This window comes from Rhipicephalus microplus, chromosome X (assembly GCF_043290135.1).
Source record: "Rhipicephalus microplus isolate Deutch F79 chromosome X, USDA_Rmic, whole genome shotgun sequence".
In the NCBI taxonomy this organism is placed as follows: domain Eukaryota; kingdom Metazoa; phylum Arthropoda; class Arachnida; order Ixodida; family Ixodidae; genus Rhipicephalus; species Rhipicephalus microplus.
Genome location: NC_134710.1, coordinates 152,231,214 through 152,255,807, shown reverse-complemented (window position 1 = coordinate 152,255,807; position 24,594 = coordinate 152,231,214). Strand labels below are relative to the sequence as shown.

General features: G+C 45.3%; 1 protein-coding gene across 1 annotated transcript in view; it reads left to right on the top strand.

Moving 5' to 3' along the window:
- LOC119176893 (uncharacterized) overlaps window positions 1-24,364 on the top strand; it is a 210,143-nt gene extending 185,779 nt beyond the window's left edge. Inside the window, exons 6-8 of the mRNA XM_075878015.1 lie at window positions 12,493-12,573; window positions 18,700-18,747; window positions 20,277-24,364. Of these exons, the coding sequence (XP_075734130.1) occupies window positions 12,493-12,573; window positions 18,700-18,747; window positions 20,277-20,797 (650 nt within the window). The 3' untranslated portion in view covers window positions 20,798-24,364. The remainder of the gene's footprint in view (window positions 1-12,492; window positions 12,574-18,699; window positions 18,748-20,276) is intronic.
- Window positions 24,365-24,594: the final 230 nt, after the last annotated feature.

Here is a 24,594-nt window from a genome sequence, read left to right as displayed (position 1 = left end):
ATTAACTGCACATGAGTGCTACAGTTTGTTATAGCACCTGTGTCATTCTGTTCGTGACGCGTTAGAGGCAGTTAGGCATCAAATTTTATCAAGCATTCATGAGTGAAATTGTGTAACCGGAAGCAAGTTGTGCTGTTATATATGCTCGATAATCAATGCAGTTATCCAAATATAGCAGTACATTTCTAACAGATACTGTTTAATACGCGCAGGTTAGGCTCATCATATGCTGTGCTTCCGTTTTGAATGAAAGCGCTTAAATTTCTAACAGATACTCTTTAACATGCATAGGTGAGGCACATCATATGCTGTGTTCCGTTTTAAATGAAAGGGATTGGGTAATAAACTTTTTCCAGAGAAGAGTATGTAGTTAACGTGAAACCAAAGTGTATTGTAGTGTGGTATACATAGTAACGCAAGTTTAAGCTGCGCAGCTATATACACACACATACCGTTAACTCCTATTAATACATTCTCTTCAGCACAAATCATCTTTCTAGTACACGAGGCACAAAATCACAGAAACAAAGCGAGGGGTAGTGTTTCATGTTCAGCGAACCTCACACGCGAAGTAGCACGCTTAGGACATTACAGACCCCTTCCCCCTTTTTTTTTTCTTTACATACGCAAGAGTGGAAAACCATTATAGAACAGCAACGTGACGCCTAAGAAAAAAAGGTTAGCGAGTGCCATTTTTGTCTTGTTTCGTTGGCTGTCTTGCACCACTCGTTTCTGCGTAGTTTGGAGGTATAGTGTATCACTGTCACCTTTATAGTTTTCGCAGAAAACTTGTGACGATTTCTGTGTTATGATGCAACCGAAGCGCTATAAAACGCAGATTTTACGTGCTTGGTGCACTGTGTTGGGTGACAGCGCAGAGTTTGAAGAACACGAAGAAGCACGCAGCGATTTCACGCCGTCTTTCTTCCTTGTCAAGTTGACAGATTCGTCTACAAAAACGGCAAGCATTTTTTGTCTCTCCCTCCTTACATGTATTGTTCTTCCGACGAAAGGAGGTTGATTCACCTACGCTTAGGCATATTTGTAAGTATCGCACTTAGGGATGAAGTGTGTATGTGGCTGGCGTTCGTATAAGCTAAATGTGGTATTACTTTGTATGTGCCTTGGATTGCACTGCCATTGTTCTGACTGCAATTTTAGGCTATGTAAATTAATGTAAACCAGGAGATATCGCAATCTTCTAATGGAAAATTGGAGGATGCTTGAGCTGCGCCTTCAAGAGCAGATCGCGATAGCTTATTCGGGCCTTGTGCGCATGGCCTTCTAAACTGCTAGCCTGCTTCGGTTCTCGGAGTATGCCTCAACTCGGAGTATGTCTTGAGAGAGAGAGAGAAGTAAACGTTTATTTTGAAACAGTGCCCCGAGCAATGCACAGTGTCACCCTGAGGTGGGAGGGCTCCTTAGTCCAGGAACCCTCTGGCTTCTACTGCCCTCTTGGCCCTGGCGACGAGTTGTTGTTGCTCTTCCAGGTCCTCGAGGGCGAGCTTCGCCTCCCACGTTTCGTTTAGGTCTTCGTTCATCCATCCTGCTTCGTTATCAGTCGTGTGTTGTTGCAGATTACGTCTGGCAATACACTGGCATGCAAGAAGCAAGTGCGCCAGGGTGTCCGGTACGTTGCAAAGCGGGCACATAAAGCTATATCTCGTTGGGTAGAGACGGTGCATTAGGGCCCCATGTGTGTATGTGCTGCTTTGCAGGCGTCTCAGTATTACGCTTTCCTCTTTTGTCAGTTTTGGGTGTGGTGGAGGGTATACTCGTCGCTCCGGCCTGTAATGCTGGAGGAACGACGAGTAGGTCTTTTGAACAACTTCCGTCTCTTCAACTACGGGTCGAATGTCCTGTGGGCAGGGGGCAGCCCGGCTGACGTGCTCGCGGGCAGCGGCGTGGGCTGCTTCATTTCCCTGCAGACCCTCGTGTCCTGGCACCCATAATACACAAGTGTATGGGAGTGGAGTGCTTCGCCGTTTCAAAATATTGATAGCATTGGCTGAGATACGGCCCTTAGCAAATTTCCTGCAGGCGGCTTGTGAGTCGGTGAAAATCACCGCGGCGTCTGTACATGTTGTGGTTGCTAGAGCGATGGCCGATTCTTCTGCGGCGTCTGAATTGAGTGCGTTGACCGTGGCCGATGCTAATTCTCGGCCTTGAGAATCGACGACGCTGACAGCGTACGCGTTTCTATGCGGATACTTGGCCGCGTCAGTGTAGCGGGCGTCTGGGTCTTACTTGAACTTTCGTCGAATAGCGTTAGCTCTAGCCTTGCGTCTACTTTTGTGGAAAGTAGGATGCATGTTGCGTGGAATAGGTGCGATGGACAGCGACTCTCTAATGTACAGCGGGATGCGCTTTTTCCGGTCTGCATCGGCGATGAACGTGTCGCTGTAGTTGAGGTACCGAAGCACCGACCTCCCCGTGGGCGTCAGCTTGAGCCTCTCCAGCTGACTATTTCTATGCGCTTCAATGAGCTCTTGCCACGTGTTGTGGACGCCCATCTTTAGGAGACGTGTGGTAGAGGCCATTGGCGGAAGTCCCAGGGCTACTTTAGTGGCCTTTCTTATCATGATATCAAGTTTTTCAATTTCAGCGGTTTTCAAGTTCAGGTACGGCGTGCCGTACGTAGTGCGACTGGTGAACAGAGCTTGCATTATACGTAGCGTGTCGTGCTCTTTGAGTCTGTTTTGTTGATTCGCGATCCTCTTGACGAGGTGCGTGAGTTGTGATAGTGTCCATTGGAATCTCGGTATGGTGGCAGCTCCCGATCCATCCTTGTAGATGTGAACTCCAAGCACTCGCACGGCCTCGACTTTTGGAATTAAGGTCCCTTTCAGCGTTACGCTAGGGTCGGGCTCGTCGTATAGAGGGGGTTTGCCTCTTGTTCTCGCTTTGAGGACGAGGTGCTCGGATTTCTTGGGGGAACAGCAGAGACCGCAGCTGCTGAGATACCGTTCTATGGCATCTACGGCGGTTTGTAGGCAGATCTCTTGTCTCCCAGTGTTCGAAGCTCTGGTCCAGAGCGTGATGTCATCAGCGTAGATCCCGTGCCGTAAATCAGGTATTTTGTCGAGAATTTTCGGCAGATTGATCATAGCCACATTGAAAAGTAACGGTGAGATGACCGAACCCTGCGGCGTTCCTTTTTTCGGTAGTTGGAAGCTTTTGCTGCGGATGTTGCCTATGCCCACAGTTGCTGTACGGTCTGTCAGAAAGTTTCTGACATACGTGTAGGTTCCGGTGCCACAGACAACGCCTTCGAGGTTGTTGAGGATCGCGTCGTGGCTGACGTTATCGAAGGCCGCCTTGACGTCAACTCCGAGTATGGAGTACTTTCTTCGATGGGTGAGGTGATCAAGGAGGTCTTCTTTGAGTAGTAAGAGCACGTCGTGCGTCGAAAGGTTCTGCCTGAAGCCAAACACGGTGTCCGGTAGGTGTTCACTATCTTCCAGGTACTGGGTTAAGAGGTCGTGCACCATGTGTTCGAACAGCTTTCTCACGCACGAGTTGACAGAAATCGGGCGTAGGTTCTCGATGCCGACTGGTTTGTTAGGCTTAGGGATTATGGTGATTATGGTGATTTCCGAGTGCTTCCATACCGCAGGTAGCTCTTCTTTATCCCAGCAGTCGTTGTAATATTGTAGAAGAGCCGTGGTGGCCTGGTGCGGTAGGTTGCGTAAGTGCTTGTTGACAATCCTGTCTACTCCGGAGCTTGTATTTCTTGTCAACTTCGTTAGGGCTGTGTGCAGCTCAGCCAGGCTGAAGGGCTGGCCGAGTTCAGTGTTTGGTGCGCCAGCGTATTCTTTGGTGTGTATTGAAGCCCGAGTGGGTGCATCGCCACAGAGCTTCTTTTGTAATTCTTCTAGGAGGTGTTCTTCTGTACCGGCGTAGTTTTGAATAAGCCACTGAAGGTGCTGCTTCTGTGCTGCTTTGGAGGGTTGCGTGTCTAGAAGTGTGCGTAGCAGATGCCAGGTCTTCTTGGTGCTCAGAGTCCCCTGCAGCTTGTCACAGAAAGCATGCCAGTTCTGCCTGGCCAATTGGTTCGCATAATCTTGAGCTTGCTCGGTGAGGAGAGCAATGCTTTTCCGTAACTTTCTGTTTAGTTTTTGCCGCTTCCACCGTTTTAGAAGTCCTCTTCTAGCCTCCCAAAGGTGGAGGAGATGTGCGTCGACGGCGGGTGTATCGACGTCAAGCTGTATGTCCTTAGTGTAGCGTTCGGCTATTTTGAGCACATTCATAAACCAGTCTTCAATGTCGATTATGGTGGTTTCAACGTCGAGGTCATTCCTAAAGGATTGCCATTCTGTTAACCGCGCTATTCGAGTCTTGGTCTGTTTACGAGTGTGCGCTACGGAGAGTTGGATGATCTAATGATTACTACCTAAAGTTTCCGGCAGCACACTCCACTCTGCCCTAGTGACGTTCGCCGTAAATGTAAGATCTGGATTTGTATCCCTGGAGACGCTGTTCCCGATTCTCGTCTTCTGAAGAGGGTCGTTTCACAGGGTTAGTCTGTGATGTTGAGCAGTATCGTGCACCCTATAACCCTTCCTCGTGGTGATATGATAGCCCCATGCCGTGTGAGAGGCGTTAAAGTCTCCCATTATTATGATCTGGTGGCCATTCGTGCGCTTCCTGATTTCTCGTATGAAGTGATCGAAGTCTGGTAGTTGGTCTCGTGGGGGGCTGTATATATTGGTTATGAAAAGACTTTGCTGCGTCTTTCGTTCCGGCAGAATCTCTATTAGGGTATGTTCTATGTGAGTGTCCTCGATTTCGTGTTTTTGCGTTGAAAGTGCTTTCTTGACAAGTATGGCAGTGCGTTGGGTTTGTGCGCAAGTCGTGTACCCTTGCAGTCGTACGTTCTGCGTGTTGATTTCCTGAAGTGCAATGATATCTGGTTGGTTTTTAAGCTTGATGAATTCTTGTAGGCTTGCGTGTCGAGGGCGGTATGACCGACAGTTCCATTGCCATATGCGTAAAATTGAATGCTGGTTCTTATACTTATGGTTAGGGACTGCCATCTTCAATCGATTCGATGTCACGCCTGCCATCGCGACTCGGCGAGATTGAGCGAGAGGCATTGTGATTGTTCGCTCGTGCCTTCTTCCGAGTCATTTGGCGTGTGTTGTTCAAGCTGTCGAACTGTGCCATGGTTACGTAAGTTTTCTTCACGTGCGCGATGAAATTGTTGACTTGCGCAGCAATCCCATCAATTTTGGCATTAATCGTAGTGATCTTGTGTTCAAACATTGAGGTTGTTTTTTCTATTGCAGACTGGACAATCTTTTACATCGTGGCGTGCATGTTATTCATGAAAGATTGCTTCGAATATCGTGCACCTTGCGTTCACTATAGGGCTTGGACGCCTACCTTGGTCAGCGTCGTTGCCGGCTCTGTGCTTGAGTTTGCTTGTTCTTGATATTGTTGTTCTGCATTGTCCGAATGTCCTTGCTGATGCGTGCACTTTTCAAGTAGTTTGTCAATGAGCTCTTGTTGTCGTTTTTGACTCTGAAGCAGTTTATTTATGAGGCTTTGTTGGCTTTGCAGTTGGCTGTGCTGATTCTGGAGCTTTTTTTTTTTTTGCTGGTTTTTCAGTCTATCTTCGAGAACCTGTATAGATGAGGTGTCCGACTTCGAGGAGGTTAAGCTGCTGCTGTCATTAGATCCACTTGCCATGGCAGCGTAGCTCGCACGCTTAACGGAACGCGAGCGCGTGCGAGAGCGGGAGCGCGACCTGGAACGCAGTATTGATTTGGATCTACTGCGCGCAGAGACGGAACGCGTGCGAGTATGTTTTGAGGGACAAAAATTAACGTGTGCGTATAATTTGCCAGTTCAAAAATATCACTGAATGCCTACTGCAATCACAGTTGTTAACTGCCCGATACACCCTATTTATTGCTTTTGCGATTCACCGAACGGCCGACTACCCGTTCGTGAGGCAACGCGCGAGCTTATATATACCCAGCTGTTCTTCTTCTTGATGATTCTGCTGCTGATTATAATTAAATATGTCTTGGCGCTTTGTAATGCGTGACCTTTAAAAACATCCACTCACACATCTTTTGACGCCTGGCGCAATTCTACGCTTCTGATGAGATAAGGAGACTCCATACACAACATGGCATTCAGTGTGTGTGTGTGTGTGTGTGTGTGTGTGTGTGTGTGTGTGTGTGTGTGTGTGTGTGTGTGTGTGTGTGTGTGTGTGTGTGTGTGTGTGTGTGCGTGTGCGCGTGTGTGTGTTGTGTGTGTGTGTGTGTGTGTGTGCGCGTGTGTGTGTGTGTGTGTGTGTGTGTGCGTGTGTGTGTGCGCGTGCGTGTGTGTGTTCAAAGCAGTTTCAGCAAATATTGTGGCTCTGCAGTTAACATCTGCTTGCCACACAGACAGCTTGGGTTCTACCCACAATCGTACCCGCAGCTTTTTATTATTTACTTCATTTACATCTTTCTCAATTTTCCGGTCACGGACAAGATGATTTTTTGCTCACAACCACCGATGCCCACGCCGACGATAAAACATATGCGAAATGAGCTCTTTAACGCTATCGCGTTAATATGGCGTAGTGAGCACCTAAAAACGGTGCGTGCAATAGGCATTCAGTGATACTTTGAAACGCCCACTGTTACGCTCACACTCGTTCGTTTCCTTAAAGAACCCCAGGCGGTCGAAATTTCCGGAGCCCTCGACTACGGCGCCTTTCATAATCATACGGTGGTTTTGGGAAGTGAAACACCATATATTATTATTATTATTATTATTATTATTATTATTATTATTATTATTATTATTATTATTTCCTTACGGTATGGTTTAGGAATGCACAAAGAACCGAAGCAGGCTAGCAATTCAGAAGGCGGTGAACACGAGGCCCGATTACGCTATCGCGATCTACTCTTGAAGGCGAAGGTTAAGCGTCGTCCAGTTTTTTATTGCAATTTTGTGCTATATCTGCTGGTTTACTTTAAGGTGCATATGTCCTAAAACCGCAGCCAGAACAATGGCAGTCGAGTCAAAGCAGTTTCAACAAATATTGTCATTATGTGGTAGAACAGCTCCTTGCCACGCAGACGGTCTGGGTTCAATCCTCACTCGGACCCTTAAATGTTTGGTATTTGCTTAATTTGCATATTTCTCGAATTTCTCGCTCACGGACAAGATGTTGATTTTTCGCTCACAACCAACAACGCCGACGCTGGAATTTCTGCGAAACGAGCTCTTTAACACCCTCGCGTTAAAATACCGCGAAGTCATTTTAAATAGGTGAGGTTGCAGTGTTATTATGGATAACATTAGCATAGCTTCGTGATATCTAAGTGTTAGCTGCCAGCGTCACGATGACGAAGGCGATGTGTGATGCTTGGCGAGAAAATGTTGACGAGAGGCTGATTTACTGATTGATATGTGGGGTTTAACGTCCCGAAACCCCCATATGATTATGAGAGACACCGTAGTGGAGGGCTCCGGAAATTTCGACCAGCTGGGGCTCTTTAACGTGCACCCAAATCTGAGCACACGGGCCTACAACATTTCCGCCTCCATCGGAAATGCAGCCGCCGTAGCCGGGATTTCAACCAGCGACCTGCGGGTCAGCAGCCGAGTATCTTAGCCACATGACCACCGCAGCAGGGCCTTTGACGAGAGGTGTTTGTACAAAAGAAGTACAGCATGACGCTAAATAATGTAGGCCTTCCTACATCACGTGGACCAGTGATACATCAGTCCTGCGTATTTAGACAACAACTAGCACATACCCGTCAGCATTACTGAGTTGTCTACTAGGCAAGGCAGCAGCGAGTGACTACTTTGTGTATCGGATTGTCTAGATATAGCCCCTAAGGGACGAATGGCGAAAGTTCTGGGTTTGACATTTGGAAAGAAATGCCGTATTGTAGCCGGATGTGCAAGAAAGCAAGACATACATAGTCCAAATACAATCTAAAAGATCACGAAACAGTACATGCGTATCAACAACATAGTCAACTTTTACTGAAGCACGTATATAATTCCGGGATAAAATTATGTGGGTATATTAACACCAACAATGTGGCTGTCACTGGAACACAAGCCGATCACGCAACAGCTACAATACTTTTTACTTACCAAGTCACACCACAGTTAAGTACGTCGCCAGCGTTCTTATCACAAACTAAAGAAAAATTACAAACTCAAAACCAAGGGAGTGGCGAGACTCGCAGTCATGGCACCATTCAATCGTGGTTCTTGCAGCGCATTTCCGAGACGATGACGTTTTATTGCTTTTGGTTCCACACGATATAGTCCTGTGTATGCGCAGCCAAGCACTGATTATATGCTGTCATGTCGTTTAGACAGCTAGCGGAACCGCGCGACATAACCGCCGACATGTATTAACAGAATGTTTTACACTACCACCCCTGCGCACATCATATACAGATAACCGTGATACATGTTTCACGGTGAAGCATTTAACCACGCAATGACATTGGGGCACACAATTCCGCGCAACCTGACGGGTTTAATCACGGAAACGCCAAAACTATGACATCAGTTCTTTACTTTAAGAATGTGCAAAAACTAATTTGGTAGGGTATGACCAACCACAATCTATCCACACTATGTGAATACCTCGTTTCTGAGCCGTTTAGGGACGTAAAACCCCAGATATTATTATCGTTTTCGAAGTGTTCTCATCACGTCATCGCTTCTTCTTCGTCACACAGCTTTTCCTTCAGGCTATGCGGGTGATTGAACGTCGGGGATGAGACATAGTTTTGAGGCGCTCAAATGGTTGAGCACTTTAAACTTTTGTATCGTTTTTCGTCACGTCGTATATACCCATCAAGGTTTTATTGATTGATTTGTAGGACTTAACGTCCCAAAACCACCATATGATTATGAGAGACGCCATATTGGAGGGCTTCGGAAATTTCGACCACCTGGGGTTCTTTAACGTGCACCCAAATCTGAGCACATGGGCCTACAACATTTTCGCCTCCATCAGAAATGCAGCCGCCGCAGCCGGGATTTGATCCCGCGACCTGCGGGTCAGCAGCCGAGTACCTTAGCCACTAGACCACCGCGGCGGGGCACGCATCAAGGTTTGAAGCTTTTCACTAAAATGAGGCAGTTGCAGTCATGCATCTCTAGAAAACAGCAGTATTCACTTCGAAGGTGATGATGTGATGTGACGGAAATCAGCGAGAGAAAATAGCGCCGCGAACATCTTTAATCTCGTTTTGGCGGTTCCTTCTGAAGCTCTCATTTATATAAACGTTTTTAATGATGGTAACAAAACAACACATCGAGAAGCACTGAGACTCTTCCTCACATTAAAAAAAATTAGCTTAGATAAACTCAACACGAAAGTATGCTCGGCACATGCCAAGCCCGTTACACTTTCATGAAGAAATGAAGTGTGAACAGGACTGTTGCAGCGAGAATGAAAATAATGTTCCAAATGTCAACAGTAGCCATATGAGCGTGCTTCTTCCCATACACTCTACGACGTCTATGCTGTCTTTATAAGCAAGAATAAAAATACATCTCTCATCGTAATTACAGCGCGTCCTCTGGCTTTCCCATTTACATTTCATGTCTGTTTGCAATGATAGTCTGTGGTAACCACTGCCTTCTTTCATACTTCAGATGCCCACCACTCAGTTGCCTGGTTGTGATCTCTGCCATTAGAAGCACTGCTATCTCCTTAACTAAGCTCCCATTCCATCGCAACGTCGCCACGACCAGGCGGCCGATGACGAGCAAGGGCACGCGAGCTGCAGAGTCCACACGGCAGCGTTACGGATAAGAGCGCGCCACGCACTTTTGTTCTCCGTCGTTCGCTTTCTATTCCAGAGGAGCAGGGAGACGGCGCACAACGGAACACCCGAAACGTCTGCTGTCCCCGAGACGAGATAACTCGCTCGAGAGCACTCCAAAAGGGGAACCACGCGTGTCCACTCAGGCGGATCGCCAGAAGTGGCCCGCGCGATAGCCGTCCCTCGTTCGGACCAGCGGTCCTCGCATTCTGAATCCGACGTCTGCCCTTCCCCATCCCTTGCTCCCGCAGTCCTTATTTCTTGCGTTCTCGCTTCACCGCGCCTTTGTGGTTCCATCTGAAGGATGGCTCCGATCGCAGTCTTTGTTAGCGATCTTGTCGAAAAGCGAAGAAAGTGTTTTGAGGACGACTACCCGCGAGGCACATCATCTTCCGTCCGTTCGTCTCACTGTAATTCGACGCGCACGGCGCAGTAATAGTAGCAAGCTGTTTCGTTTTATTTCGCCATGATATTCCACTAAGCATTTCGTTTTTCAAATTTATTTTGTTGGTTGCTCGAGAAAGCTTCTCCTCGGCTTGCCGTCATGGGACCTACTGGTATTTTTTTTTTCGAGACTTTTCGGAAATTTGGAAGGTTGGCAACATTTTGTTATTGCAAAGCGGATTCTATTTTGTGTGTGTGGGGGGATTTGACGAGAAGTTGGGTCATAAACATGCTCTGTTATTAAAGTGTGTTGTCGCCCATGGGTTCTGGTAAATTGTGTATCATTCCTCCATAAAGCTACTCGTAAGAAAAATGTATAGTAAACATAGAAGCAGCACGCTTGAATTGCTATATCGCGTTGTACTCGCCGTAGCTGCGGCGCCAATAAGGAGGCCAATTGGTATTATAGTATTTATTCTAAACAGCTTCAACTCAGTTATGCAATGTGTTACTTGCTGCATGCGATTTATATTAGTAAAAGTTTTAGGCTCTTGAGCTAATTTCCAGTTGTAGTCAAAGTTTGTTCTGTTTGTTCCTCTTGTTGCATTAATATACTGCGCGGAAAAAAATTTGCGTCTTGCATAGAGTAATGGCTGAGACATTGTGTGTATACGAAAACTAAAGAAATACTAGACAGTCGAGTTAAAGAAACCAACTAAATACCTCTCATTATTTTAGTTTTTTTTGTTTTTGTTTTTCTTTTAAGAATTTTAGGAAGTGCTGGAGGCGGGAAGGGAATGTAAGGGCAGGTGTGAAACAAGCGAAGCAAAGTTCTGGTCTCGTCTCAGTTGGCTATTGGGGATCCAACAACTTCTCTTATTTATTTTTTAAAACGTGGTCACACTCGCTCTTTATTGAAAAGTGGCAGCAACAAAAACGAAGATTATCAACAGTAGTGTAGAGTTTATGAATGGTAGCAAATTTACGCGCTTAAAACAACATTGATTACAAGGAGTGAAGTCAGTTTGCTGATGGCAGGTTTTGGCAGCTTGCTACTTGCTCTTACTGCCCTCTAGTAATTAAAACGTTGCATGGTGCAGTATGGCTAGACACCTCACAAATCTGTGACTGGCTTCGAACTCGTGTGGTCGATGTAATTGAGTCAAAGCCAGGGTCAACTAACATCTGCTCTAGGCTTCAAATATTGTGTGCCCCTAGTGACATGATAGAGTTAACTTGCTGTCTCCATTAAAGCCAGGAGTCACATGAACATGGCACCGTGCACTCACAGTCCTTTCGCCAAAGTACATTATTCAAACATAGAGCTTTTTAGCTCTGCTCCTCCTTACACCAACCCAGAAAACGCCTCGTTTCATGAAGCTGACCAAGTTCAGCCAGGAACACGTCAGCGTCTTTGAGCTATGTCAGCGCCGCAGAAATTTTTTTTACACTTTTCCCACGAGATGGCACAGTTCTCGCCGATGATTCTGCTGAACGTTTGTCCCGAATATCAGTGCCTTGAGCAAACGCTTCCTTCCACGCACATCGCGTGTCCACGCATCGCCGGCCAAAGAGCCTCACAGAGAATCATTCTTCTTAGGTATATTGACCGCCTGTCATATTAAGCGAAGGTGTTGAAACTGAGGTCAATCTAGTGAATGAAATTGAAGTGAAAAGTTCCAAAAAACATGACAAAGCCAGATATAACGACGTATATGCGCGCCATTTTTCTTTTGATATTGTTCAATACGTACAAACGCGTTATACGAGAAAACATTAAAATTTTCTGCATGTAAAACATCGTATTGAATTATTTCATTTCAATCTGTCAATGTGAAAAAAAAACGAACGACGCTACTCGATGTCTATTTCACCTGTATGTATACTAGTTTTCTTACCTAATATATTGATTCCAAAGGCTTGTGCACTACTTTATTTTTGTTCATGGATGCAAAGACACTTGAATTTCTAAATATTTAAGCCAATTTTTGGCCCCGAAACGCCATCACATAGGCTAAAGTGTATCCTCAAGCATCTAACACTGAAGCAGGACTGATAGTTGGGCTAGTTGGTGATACATTATGGGCAGTACCAGCGCACAAACTCATGAAACGAAGCGCTTGTTTCTTCGTCCCGTGAGTTTGTGCGCTGTTACTGGCCATAATGCATCTAACAACAAAAAAGATGCAGAAAAGAATTGAAGGAAACAATTTATATAACCAACCTGAAACCATACAAGAAAACAAGCACCAAGTGATTCATTCGCTGTATTGAGTATTTTGTTTTCTATTTCCCATAGGTTACCCACACAACGCCCTGCCAGCTATGCCAAAGAATGCTCTTGACGCCCACACCCACAATCATCTGCGCAACATGCAAGGTGAGTATATCGTATTTATGTTGAGTGCACCACCGTCATTACGCTATGTATGTTCTCGGGCGTACAATGTATGAGATCAAGTTTTTAGGTGGTGTAGAAACTCCACAAAAAAAAAAAGAGAAAAATGCGCAGCGTATCGGGAAGCTTGTTTATTTCTACTTGTGTTCTGATTCCCAGTTTGTAATGGTGTAACATAATTCTACGGTTCCAAGTGCGATGACAAATTCTTCTGAAAATCACCGTTTTCTCAGGTCCCCGTGGCCCGCAACATTTCAATGTCCTTAGAAGCGTGCTTTTTCACAGTTATCATCTTAATGCGGCAAAGCATACCTACAAGTTTATTAGCATTTTTTGTTTCTTTTTTGTTTTGTTTTTGCCGTTTACTTCAAATTACTGTGGTCGTTTCATTGTAGTTTTCAACACTGCATTACGCCCCTGTTCTATGCGAACGTGGTGCTCCTACGAGAACAGTGTGCAGAAACAACACACTGTAGCACAACGGCATGTTGGGGGGGCGCGAAAAGCTATAAGCGTTCACTGACCGAGCTGAGACACAGTGAACGACACAGCCGAAAGCCAGGCGTGTTAAACAGGCCGTTCGTTGGAATGAGCTATGTTCGGACTAATAATCTCGGCTTTCGTGCCAGCGTCGCTCTGCCGCAGATAGGATCGCGTAACAGGATCAATGGCGCGGCGTCCACCGCGGCGTGTCTCTGCCGCTCGTCGGCGTTTCGGTGCCGGGGATCTCGCGCGCGTCGCAGTGAACGGCGGCTTCGGAGACGTGTTTGCCTCGGGCATGATGCGCTTTTCGCAGCGCTCAGGCACGCTCCGGAAATTGACTGCGCGCCCTCCTCGCCTCGAGCCGCTCGGGCGGCCGACGCTTGCCGCGATAGCAGCGCATGCTGCGCGCGACAATCTGCCTCTTTCTCCGGCATCATCCTCGGATGAGATTGCTCTCGGCGCCACCGTGTTTTTTTTTTTTTTCTCGCCCGTTCTTGTCGCCTCGTAGGTGGCCGATGTCGGCCCTTCTTTCTCCTTACTTTTGATCTCTCACCTGAGCCCCAGCGATTATTCTTTGGCTGTTTGTCTAGTTAGGTTATCGAGCGCGCTAAGCCTCGTCTATTTTGACTAATGCTTTACAACAGGAATAGCTCGCAAAAAAAAAAAGTCGGCAAGAAGACTACTGCTGTCTGTCTGAGCCCAACTGCCGTTACTGCATAAAATTAATCACCACATGGCGCTTGCGTCAACTCTCCAAAGTTTTAACCACACAATGTTCAGGCGCAATCGGGAACAACAATCTTAAGAAAAAAAGCCTGTTATTTCAAGAATTTTGACTAGGATTTATTCACTCGTCATTTAAACATGTGAACAATGGGGATGGAAAACATTCGGATGAAAAATTTAATGATTTGTTACTGTAGGCGAAAATTTTCAGTGAGAAACAAAGACAGGGTGAACATATGAGAGAAATGCGAGGGTACAAGCTAAAGCTAAGACCAATGAGCTGTCTAGCTTTGAAAAAGGGAGAAAGAGAGGCGAGAGATGAGGAGGCGAAAGAGAGATCACACACAAGCGAAAGTGTTCATCATTCAGTCTATCGAAAGCTGCCATGCAGGCATACGCGTCTCAAGAAACAGATTAACTTTTTTTTTGTTCGCATCGTTTCTGTTCTCCCCTGAAATACAATTTAACTGTTATGAAGGTCTACAGTTTTTAAGTACCATCGTGTCTCTGGCAATTCGACGATATTTAACATGGCACTTCATGCTAGCTCACATGACATATCCACAATAAGCAAGTTTTGCTTCAATACCTTCGCATTGAGAATTTATATTTCTTACGGCCGAGATACGACAGTTGTTTCCAGTGTATGCACTCTCAGAGAAACTGAAACATATGGCAAAAAAACCGGAATGTTGCAGCTACTCATTTACTTGTTTTCCTAAGTTTATTGTGTTTTTTTAATATATTTGTATGCTCCATGCCAACTGTAATTCAAGCGTTATGTACGACATTAAGCGACTTGAGGCATTAAGTCTTACAGGCTTTCGTATGTTTCTTATATATACATTCGAAACTCTAAGCACTCACATTCACACCTCCGCGTCACTTTTTAAAGCCTAATGTACACTTCGTGATCGATATAGACGCTTGTTCGCTTCGCTTGTTTGTTACCTACCTGCTCATTCATCAATTAGCATTTCCTTTTCAATTGCCCTCGTTCATCGTTAAGTATTTCATACACTCGCATGCTCATGAATACCAAATGTTCATTTCCATAGCCAAGTGTGTTGTGGGATGCTTAAATTGTCTATGCTCACGTGGTAATGTAAAGTTAGAATGAGTATTAAGTACTTGCCACACGCAGTACTTTTTCTGAGCGACCAAAAACATCTATTAAAAATAATTTTTTTAGAAACGAAGACAGAGTGCAAACAAAACTACAATATCTCGATTACGTTACAGCGACGACAGAGTTTTCCTGCAGGACACAAATTGGTGCAATGGCAACGCTTAGCAAAATGTTGGCAAGGCCTACAGCTCAATAAAGCACAAATTAGCAGGACGAACAAAGTAAACGCACTAGCCGGTACATATTTGTGAAGCGGAGGACGCCGGTGAAAAGCCACTTCTGGCACCGCTTTTTCTCGGAGCCCTGGGCGGTGGGCGCGCTTCGCGCTACTTTCATCTTTGGTTCCTTTTTTTTTTTAATTTTTTGGGGGGGCTTCAACTGCGGCAACGCTCAGGACGTGCGGCGACCGAAGGTGAGCGACGGTTCTTGCGTTGCGCCGCTTTAGCGAGACTCCTCCGGAAGTTAAATAGAGGGCGTCGGCGTCGCACCCTGAAACGCGCCGCAAGCACACATCCACACGCGCGCGGAGCCCCCGACGCGCCTGCGCTTCAAAATTGACCAATCACGCTCGATATTGGCAGTCCCCGAGGAGCGCAGCAGACAGCTCTCCCGCTCGACAGCGAGCAACTAGAGTCGAGCGAAACAAAAACAAAAGAGAACGACCGTGGAGGCGTTAGAAGAGCGGGGTGCGACAAGGGAAAAGCCCGGGGAGAAACCAGCGGGGTTTGCGAAGAACTTTGGCCACACGCCGAAGGAGGGAGAGCGGTTTTGAAACGAGTTTGCTTGCGCAGTGGCAACAGCCCCGCCAGAAGGCCTACACTCGCCAACGACTGAGGCGCCAAGACATTCGAGGGAAGAGAGGTCTGATAGAACTACGAGAAAAAAAGTAAAAAAAAAATCTAGGTGGGAAGGGGATTGAGTTAGGAGAGGGCGCGTGAAGCGTATGTGTGGGCAGGAAGTCGCGCTCGAGCCGTAGAGCGAGACAAGCAAAGAGGGGGGCCAGAAGCTTTAGGTGGAGAACAAGCCTTGATTACATGTAGGGGACGACTTTGTCGAAGTGCGAACATTTCATTTAGTTTTATTTCGGCCAGTCTCGTCGCCCAACCCTCATTGTTTTTTTTTTTTTCGTCCCGTCGGAAAACGTTTTGCTCCTTACGTTCGAAGTCTCGGAGGTTTTACTGCCGAGCATCGTGCGGCACGCAGCGGCATCTCCGACAGAGAAAGCACAGCCTATACTCACGGGCGGCTGTCCGTGACTGCCACCTCGCGCTGCTCCAACGTTGACACAACGGGGAGTGGCACTCCGCCCGCGTCTATACCGCGACCACTCGTGACGCGCTAAAACAAGTTAGTTGGTATCGCTTCTCATCACGCTCGAAAGAGGACGCGCTTTTAAAGGAGGGAAGTAACGGGAAAGAGTCAAAAGCCGACGAGCGCTGCCACATCTTTAAGCATCTGATTAGCATGGCTCCTCTCCTTTTCCTATGATGCAATCCACATCGCCGTGGATCAGCTTACGTAAGCGACGCTCTTGCCCACATCTCGTCGATGAAGAATCAAACCCCATTTATGTCACATGTATTTCACGCTACACTGTATTTTATTATCATTATGAGTATTATCAGTACTTCTTCGCTAGCATTTAAAAGCTGACCCGTTTCAAGCATCATTTTATTTGACTATCACCGAACATGATAGCCACGAAGAAACCTTTTTGCAGTAATACTTTATAAGGAAGTGTCTTAGTTCTGAGCGGATTGTAATGTCCTATTGTGGAAGAAATCGTTTAGCAAAACTTTTCTTCTTTGGAAGAAAATTAGATCCGAACTCATAATATTCAGCAAAGAATTTCTGTGTAAACGTTATTTTAGCTCTATCGAGAGAGAAAAAGAACGCAAGGAGAAAGGCAGGGAGGTTAACCAGGGCTGAGCCCTGGTAGAAATTTCTATCTTCCCTATCACCCAACACGCTGGGCTATTCGGAATGGCGAATGCACTTGCATCGCTGCTGACAATAAAATTAGGCTTTTTTTATTTTATTTTCGTTTTTGCATCTTTGTACCACTTCAAAGTTGCTCTGCTTGTATAGTGATCTTACGCGAGCTTTAAGAAAACAGAAGCTATAAACAGGACAGCACGTTTACGAAAAGTAGACGTGGCAGCATGCATGGTAGTATGAATAACCGAGATGCAATAGATGCCAGAGCGGCCGAGTCGAAGAAGCCGCCAACTGCGCCGCGCCGCGTCTATTGGAAGGCGACGCGGCGCTAACCGAAAAGCCGCCCTCACGCACGCACACACGCTAAATATTGGGAGAAGGGTCAAAGGACTCTCATTATTCGATTTCGCGTTCTGCGACGGTCCAAAGCGGAATGATGAATCTGTGTCGTCCTTTGTGTTCGCCAGCCGCGACGTGGCCTCCGTTCTGCTGCGCGCACCCCAGAGTACTCGCGTTTTGTCGATGCTGCTCGTCGCTTAAGGCTTTTTTTCTCATTCTTTTTTCCCTTTCGTTCACTGTATCATTTATGACGATCCTTTCGCTTTCTCCTCTTTTTTTTCAGTTATGTTCACCATATTCGCGGCGATTTCGCTTTACTGCTTGTTTGCTGTAGCTATGGAGACTGGCAGTGCTCCATGTTTGACGATCGAGCTATATATGTTTTCCTCTCGCTTCTTTTTTGACCTACTCTTGTCCATACGAGAGCCGCATTACGAATGACAACCGTGCCAGTCAAAACGGCTCGTTCCCCGGGAATGAAAAAAAGAAATGGTATCGAAACGCTAAGGAGCACGGCCTCAAAGTGCGCGCTCGTCGGCGGTGCCCAGAAAATGGAAATAGACGACAAAGAGCACGCGAACGAATTCGTTACAAGCTGGGAGACGCGACGCTGTCAAGGCTTCCACGCACTCTACGCACGAGCGTAATGTTCTTTCTTTCTGGTACGTTTATTACATCTTTAAATATACCCAGATAAGGGCGCACACGTGCCGGTTCCGCATACTTTTGTGGGCTGTCGAGCTTCCCTGCCTCCAGCCCAACTTGTCATTTCATTTTTATGAAACTGAGAGAAAAAAAACATATCACAAGCTACGGGTAACCGTATTAAAAATAAAAAAGTATATTGTGAAGAATACCTTTGAATTCGGCCTTTCGCCAAACAAGATAGCCCAGTTAAACCAATCCATCGTTACAGGTCTTGGTTGCTCGACTTATAAAGCGTATTTGAAATGTAATGGAAACGGCTACAAGAAACAAAAAAAAAGATACAGGCCTGACAAAAAGTCAGGCCACACAAAATAATCAACTATACATGTCAAACGAATCTGCGGGCCTGTATGACGGTGGGTACATGCAAAGAAAATATGGGGGGGGGGGGGGGGGGTATATAAAGAAGTTGCACCGGTGGAAACCGTGCCTAGTGAATTTCAATACTGAAGCGACCTACATGAAATGTCGCTTAACTCTGTGAGCTCAACACAGGAAGAAGAGTGCGAAGGGAAATACATAAAAGACCAAGTACATTTGGAATATACGTTTCGATTCATATTGGGTGCATTCTGCTGAAATCAAAGCTTCGACTATTTAGTCTTTCCGTAGTGGCCTGTTTGATGTATGCTTGACGAGGCATGTAACATAAACTGAGCATAAAAAAATGTTTTCGCTGTTTTTTTATAATAGCGAAAACATTTATTTATGACTTAGGCGTATAAAGCGTATACGTAAAAAAAAGTAGACGTATATATGACTAGTCTTGAAATATGTTCTTCCAGATCCGTACCAGGTTTTTGGACCCACAAGTAGCAGGCTCGCCAGCTCAGGTGAGCTTCCGTCATTCTCTGCGTTTCTCTAACACGGCAATTTTGCTTTGTCTTGTATTTAAAAGCTATTATGCACTTTTTATTTAGACTTTTTGGACAGATTTTTCATAATGATCCAACTGCGATTTTGTCTCGATGACGCGTCAATACGCAACATGGACCCACAAAGACAGGAACATTTGAACACAACCTTTTTGCCTCTAAATCACACCTAATTTATTGATTGTTGAATTGGGATGATCAATTCAATCGCAATCTCCAAAATCTGGCACACCAGAAGCTATGAAATTAAACAAAAGCCAGCGTTATCCTGAAACTGAACGCACACTCAACCGAAAAACGTGTTGAATCATGTTTTACCTGAAAAGCACCTGCCATAATACTTAATCTTAGGTCGAAAATGCCTACACGCAGTCACTGGACCAGTGACTCCAATGAAAGCAACGATTGAAAGCAATAAATGCAATAAGAGACTAACAGTGGCTCTGCGCGTTTCATGCTATAGCTAGCTATCATCGCACTACTAATGCTACATTAGTGAAGGGTGCCATTCAGATGCCGCTATTATCTCTTCGCAGAAAATAATCGAGCATTTCATTCTTTCATAAAATGCGTTACCACAACGCATCCCTTCGCTCCCTTTGGGTCCACCCTGCGCCCTACAATAAATTCGACTCGCCATGAACACGTGCGTAATGTACGTGATCATGTACATCATCATAACACCACAGCATGTTCACAATTATTTCTTCCTGGGCCATCAATCAATCGGAATAATCTACGTGCATTATTAGTAACTATCACCGACCCCACTAGTTTTAAGAATGCACTAATAAGCATGAAATAATGAATTGTACCAACAAGTATAATTATGTCTTTTTGGTGGACATGGTCTGTTCATTTTTATTGTCTGTTTAATATTATGTACTCCCCGTGTATATTCGTTTACTATTGTGTAGTATTGTTCCGTGTACTAGCAGTCCCCTGCACAAGTAATTCAGCATTTATTTTTTTAACATTGTATTTCCAAATCTACTGTCTACAATGTACAAATGGTACATGATGGACCCACAAATAAATAAATAAATAAATAAATAAATAAATAAATAAATAAATAAATAAATAAATAGAAGTGCCATTATTACATCATGAAAACTTCATGGCCAACTTATTAACGAACTGTTTTCGTCTTTGCTGTCTTTACTGTGCTGCCCACGTGATCAGAAGCAGACGGGTTGTGCGTAAATGTTTTCTCCTATTCACTTAAACTCGCACTGGTGTACTCATACAAGTAGTTACAAACTTCCACTAACACCTACGAAGCAAATATTCTCTGCACGCTCTGTTTATATTTTCTAGATTTAGCGTTGAACTCCCGTCTATGATTTATCGCATTAGGTGCGATTGTGATAATTTTTTTTAAAAATGGGTACATTGCTATCAAGGGGAGTTCATTCACTGCAGATTCCTGTATGCATGCATCCTTTAGAGACCGCGCACACTCACGATCCGCGTGTGGTGGCATGCAGGCAGCGGCCAGATCCAACTGTGGCAGTTCCTGCTCGAGCTCCTGTCGGACAGCAGCAATGCAAGCTGCATCACCTGGGAAGGCACCAACGGCGAGTTCAAGCTCACCGATCCGGACGAAGTGGCGCGGCGCTGGGGCGAGCGCAAGAGCAAGCCCAACATGAACTACGACAAGCTTAGCAGGGCGCTTCGCTACTACTACGACAAGAACATCATGACCAAAGTGCACGGGAAGCGGTACGCGTATCGCTTCGACTTCCAGGGCCTGGCGCAGGCCACGCAGCCGCCGTCGGCCGCAGCCGCAGCCGCTGACCCGGCCGCCTACAAGTACCACCACCACCAATCATCGGCCAGCGACCTGTTCGGCTACCACGCCAGCCCGAAGCTCAACTTTCCCTCCACCACGGGATCGCTGTTCCCGTCGCCCAGTCCGTACTGGACGTCACCGAACAACCTCTACGCCTCGTCGCACCACTCCATGCCACATCCGGGACATATCGGCTCCTATCCGCACTACGCGTGACTCCCGATGTAAGCGGGCTTGCCGGACGCTGCGCGATCGGACCCCCAAGCGTGGCCCACGCTCGCGTCTGTGTGTGCGCGCCGAAACCTGTCGACAATGTACGGGGCGCCTGACCCCAGCGTGCCATCATGTGAGCCCGCCCCGGTCGTCCTAGTCTTGTATAAGCTGCGCAGCAGCCCGATCGAGGCAGGACCCAAGAAATGTAACGGCGTGCGCTCAGCCCGCCGCAATGCAATTTCGATGGTTTGGTCCGATTGCGGTTCTGGTCTGCGACACAGCGAAAGCGACCGACAAACTTGGTCCGGCTCGATGTTCCTGTGAGGCCATGACTCTCCTATATTGTGACGCTACAGAACACCAGACTAAGTAAAATGTGGTTACCGCCGCGATTTCGCGCCGAAAGGACTAGGTTGCTATATTTTTTTCCGCGGGCCATCTCTGTCGACGCTGCGGTCGTACGGAGGGGAACATCGGGTAACCCTAGTGCTTGAGGAGCGTTCTTGTCGTGCTTTCGGCGCCGCCTAGCGACGAAGATGGCCTCGGGAAAAAGTCTCAGCAACCTCGGGAGCATCATGCGTCCCTATGTAGCCTTCCGTGTCTCCACGATATCGGGGCTTTGTGCTACTTGACCACTGTCTGCACTGAGTGCAGGCAGTCGATGCAGCAGAATCAGGCGTTTGGCTGCGCCTACACCACTGGTGGAGCCAGTTTTGTGTGTGTGTGTGTGTGTGTTGAACAAATACGTACGTACCAAGGGTGTTGCTGATAGTTGTCACAATGCATCGCCATGTAATTTCTTGTACTCAAAATATTAGTTTTGTAAATATTAGAGTATGTCACCTCATGACTTCCGCAAACGAAGTGACCGCAGTACTTCGTTTTTTGTCTCTGGAGGCGAATCCGAAGTGGGACAAACAAAAGGTAACGGGCGGAGGTCGCTGCGTAATGGCTAAGTTATGCCCTTCAGTTGGGTCAGGTGGAGCGAAATGGTGGTAAAATCGTGGAATCAAATATGCCATAGCCACAAAGTTATCAGTTTAAAGTGTGTGCGTTCAGTGTTTCGGCTTGACCACCCTCCAGCTTTATGAAAAAAAAATTGAGAACAATTTCGTCCAGCAGTATAGCGCTTCTCTATTCCTCTACACTTTTTGAATTGTTTGTCAGCTAAATTTAACGTCCAAATATCTGTTTACATTAAACAGCAGCCTATTCTAAAACAAAAAAGTGTATTCAAGTTGTTCAGGATATACCACTGTACTGCGTCATGTTAACAGGTATTACAAAAGCCTTGTACGTACTGGTGTGCGATATTTAGATATCATAAGAAAGAATACGAAGAGTGAACATGGTTAACATAGATGTTAGCTCGCAGAAAGAACATCATTTCGTTTATTCTAGTCAAATATAATTCCCGAACTGGTGTTAACGATTTTTAATCGCTATTGAAGTTTATTTGAGGAGCACCGGGATACGATAACTACATTTCAAACAAAATACCGGCAACGTTAGTGACAACGTGGAGAACCGAAAATTTCATACTATGGGATCCATAGAGAGGACAGCACTATAGTGTCTCGCCATGCCAAAGAGCGCTTACTATTTTAGCGCACGTGTATAGTCTGAGAAGAATTACCTGGTCTCGCAGAGTTTATTATTTCTGCTTCGTAAATATATGTAGTACTCTCTGTGATCTTTTTAGAGGAGTGATTTCGGTTACCATTTTGCAAGTGTCACATGATAAGGATCATTATAATCCCTGAACTATGATCGCCTGAAGGTTACTATAAAAACTAGATTCGCCAAATTGGTTCCTTATTGCCTCGTGTTTTTCTCTTGCTGCCTGGTCGCACTCCAAGCACAAGCATGACGCAAAATTGGTCGGACATTCTTATATGAGGATTTTGCCTTCTCTATGTACTTTATAAAACTCAAAGTGAGACAAATGATGTAGTGACACATGTCTGTCACCCTCTGTACTTAAAACGTTTTGGCATTTCCTTTCAAGTGGAACTTTTACGGCATGATTTATATCACTTCATCTTCTGTTCGTTGCTACGTCGTAACTTCACGACGCTTTTATGAAATATGTCCCAGTGACGTTAAGGCTGCGGCGTTCGTTATGAGACCACTGTGTATTGAGCGAATTTTCCCATTCCGTATGAAAACGTCGAGTGTACCTATTTCATGGTCTAGTCACTCTCCCTGTGCTTGAATGTTTTATTGGCGCTTTTCATTCGAAGATCACGATTTATTTCTCGCGAATGCCCTCTGAAGGGATCATGAAGCCAAAGAAGAATTCATACTGGACACTCACACCCTTTTTTCATCTTTTTCTTTGATTTTTATGCCTAAATTTGGTTTCCCATGAATGTGAAGCATCGGAAAATATATTCTTGGTGATGACGCTAGTTCAATAAACATTGTTTATTTGTTTTTGACAGTAAATAAAAAGCGACAGAGTTGTCTGTTTCCAGAAAAAAAACTAGTCAGTTTCTTTGTTTTTTGTTTTTTTTTTTTGTACAAAAGTCATTTCCGTGCAGACTTTCTGCACCACACACAATTAAAAGTTTCACAATACTACGAGCGGGTAACCAGATAAATATCTGCTATAAACTGATTTATATTGCGTACAGAAATATCTAAAGATGGTGGTTTTGTGACGTTAAACCACGACAATTATTACAGAGAGACCTTCAAAAGTTTATTTCGACGCTTAGATGCAAGAAAAAACAGAAAACTGTTATAAATGCTTATCACTGGACATAGAACCGGTGTCTTCCACACTCGACTCAGAGCCCTTATATCTCGTGTTATAGTACATTAGTCTTTTTCAGCTGCAATTCAAATAACTGTTGTCTGTGATGTCAACAGCCATAAAATCTCAGCGATTGCTTTAAATTGCATAACAAGAACGTTTGATATGCTTTACCCTTGGATACAGATAGCGGGCTGAACAAAGTGGTTTTAAAAATACACTTCACACGCATATTTTTGAACATATTTCTTTTACTTATTCTGCTTTTTTTATGAACACGGCGTTTAATGTTCTTTAAAAGCAACTGGCGGTTTTTGGACATACTCAAACGAGCCGTAAAGGTAACCTAGATGCAACGCTTACAGCATTTCGCATAAAGGAAACGCCAGATTTAGGCTTCATGTTAGCAGGACACGAGGCTAGTTTTTTCTGAATATCTTAATAATGTAAACGAAACAAGAAAACAAATTGGACAAACATCGTTGAATAACGCCCAGCTTTACGAATCTCTAGAAGCTCAAGCACTGTGATTTTGAACGAGTGTAGTCTTGACATTAAACACGAAATGTTGTGGCCCCAAATTTGATAGTCCCTGGAGCTTGTATTTGTATGCTGATTTATTTATTTTATTGTGTGTATTATACTTACACAGTACATTTAGTGACATGCTATGAAATTTTTTGTTAACTTACTTTTGACTCACAATAAAACAGTCAACCACACTGTGCATTTAGTGACATGCTGTGAAATTTTTTGTTAACTTACTTTTGACTCACAATAAAACAGTCAACCACGTTTTCTGTAAAAAAAAATATCTGTGTCATTTTTTTGCATGCTAGAGTGTTGTATCTAAAAAGAGCTCTCTGGCCCTCAGACACGTTGTGGCAGATTACATGGCGTGTTCTCATTTGGGCACACTCAGTGCCGATCGCAAGGAGATGAAAGCAGATAGTCACGAAAATGTTTTATTAACAAAAAACTTAGAAACGGTTCAGACATTCTTTGCCTGCCCATTGAGCCAGTTGAATGGTCATTCGGACTA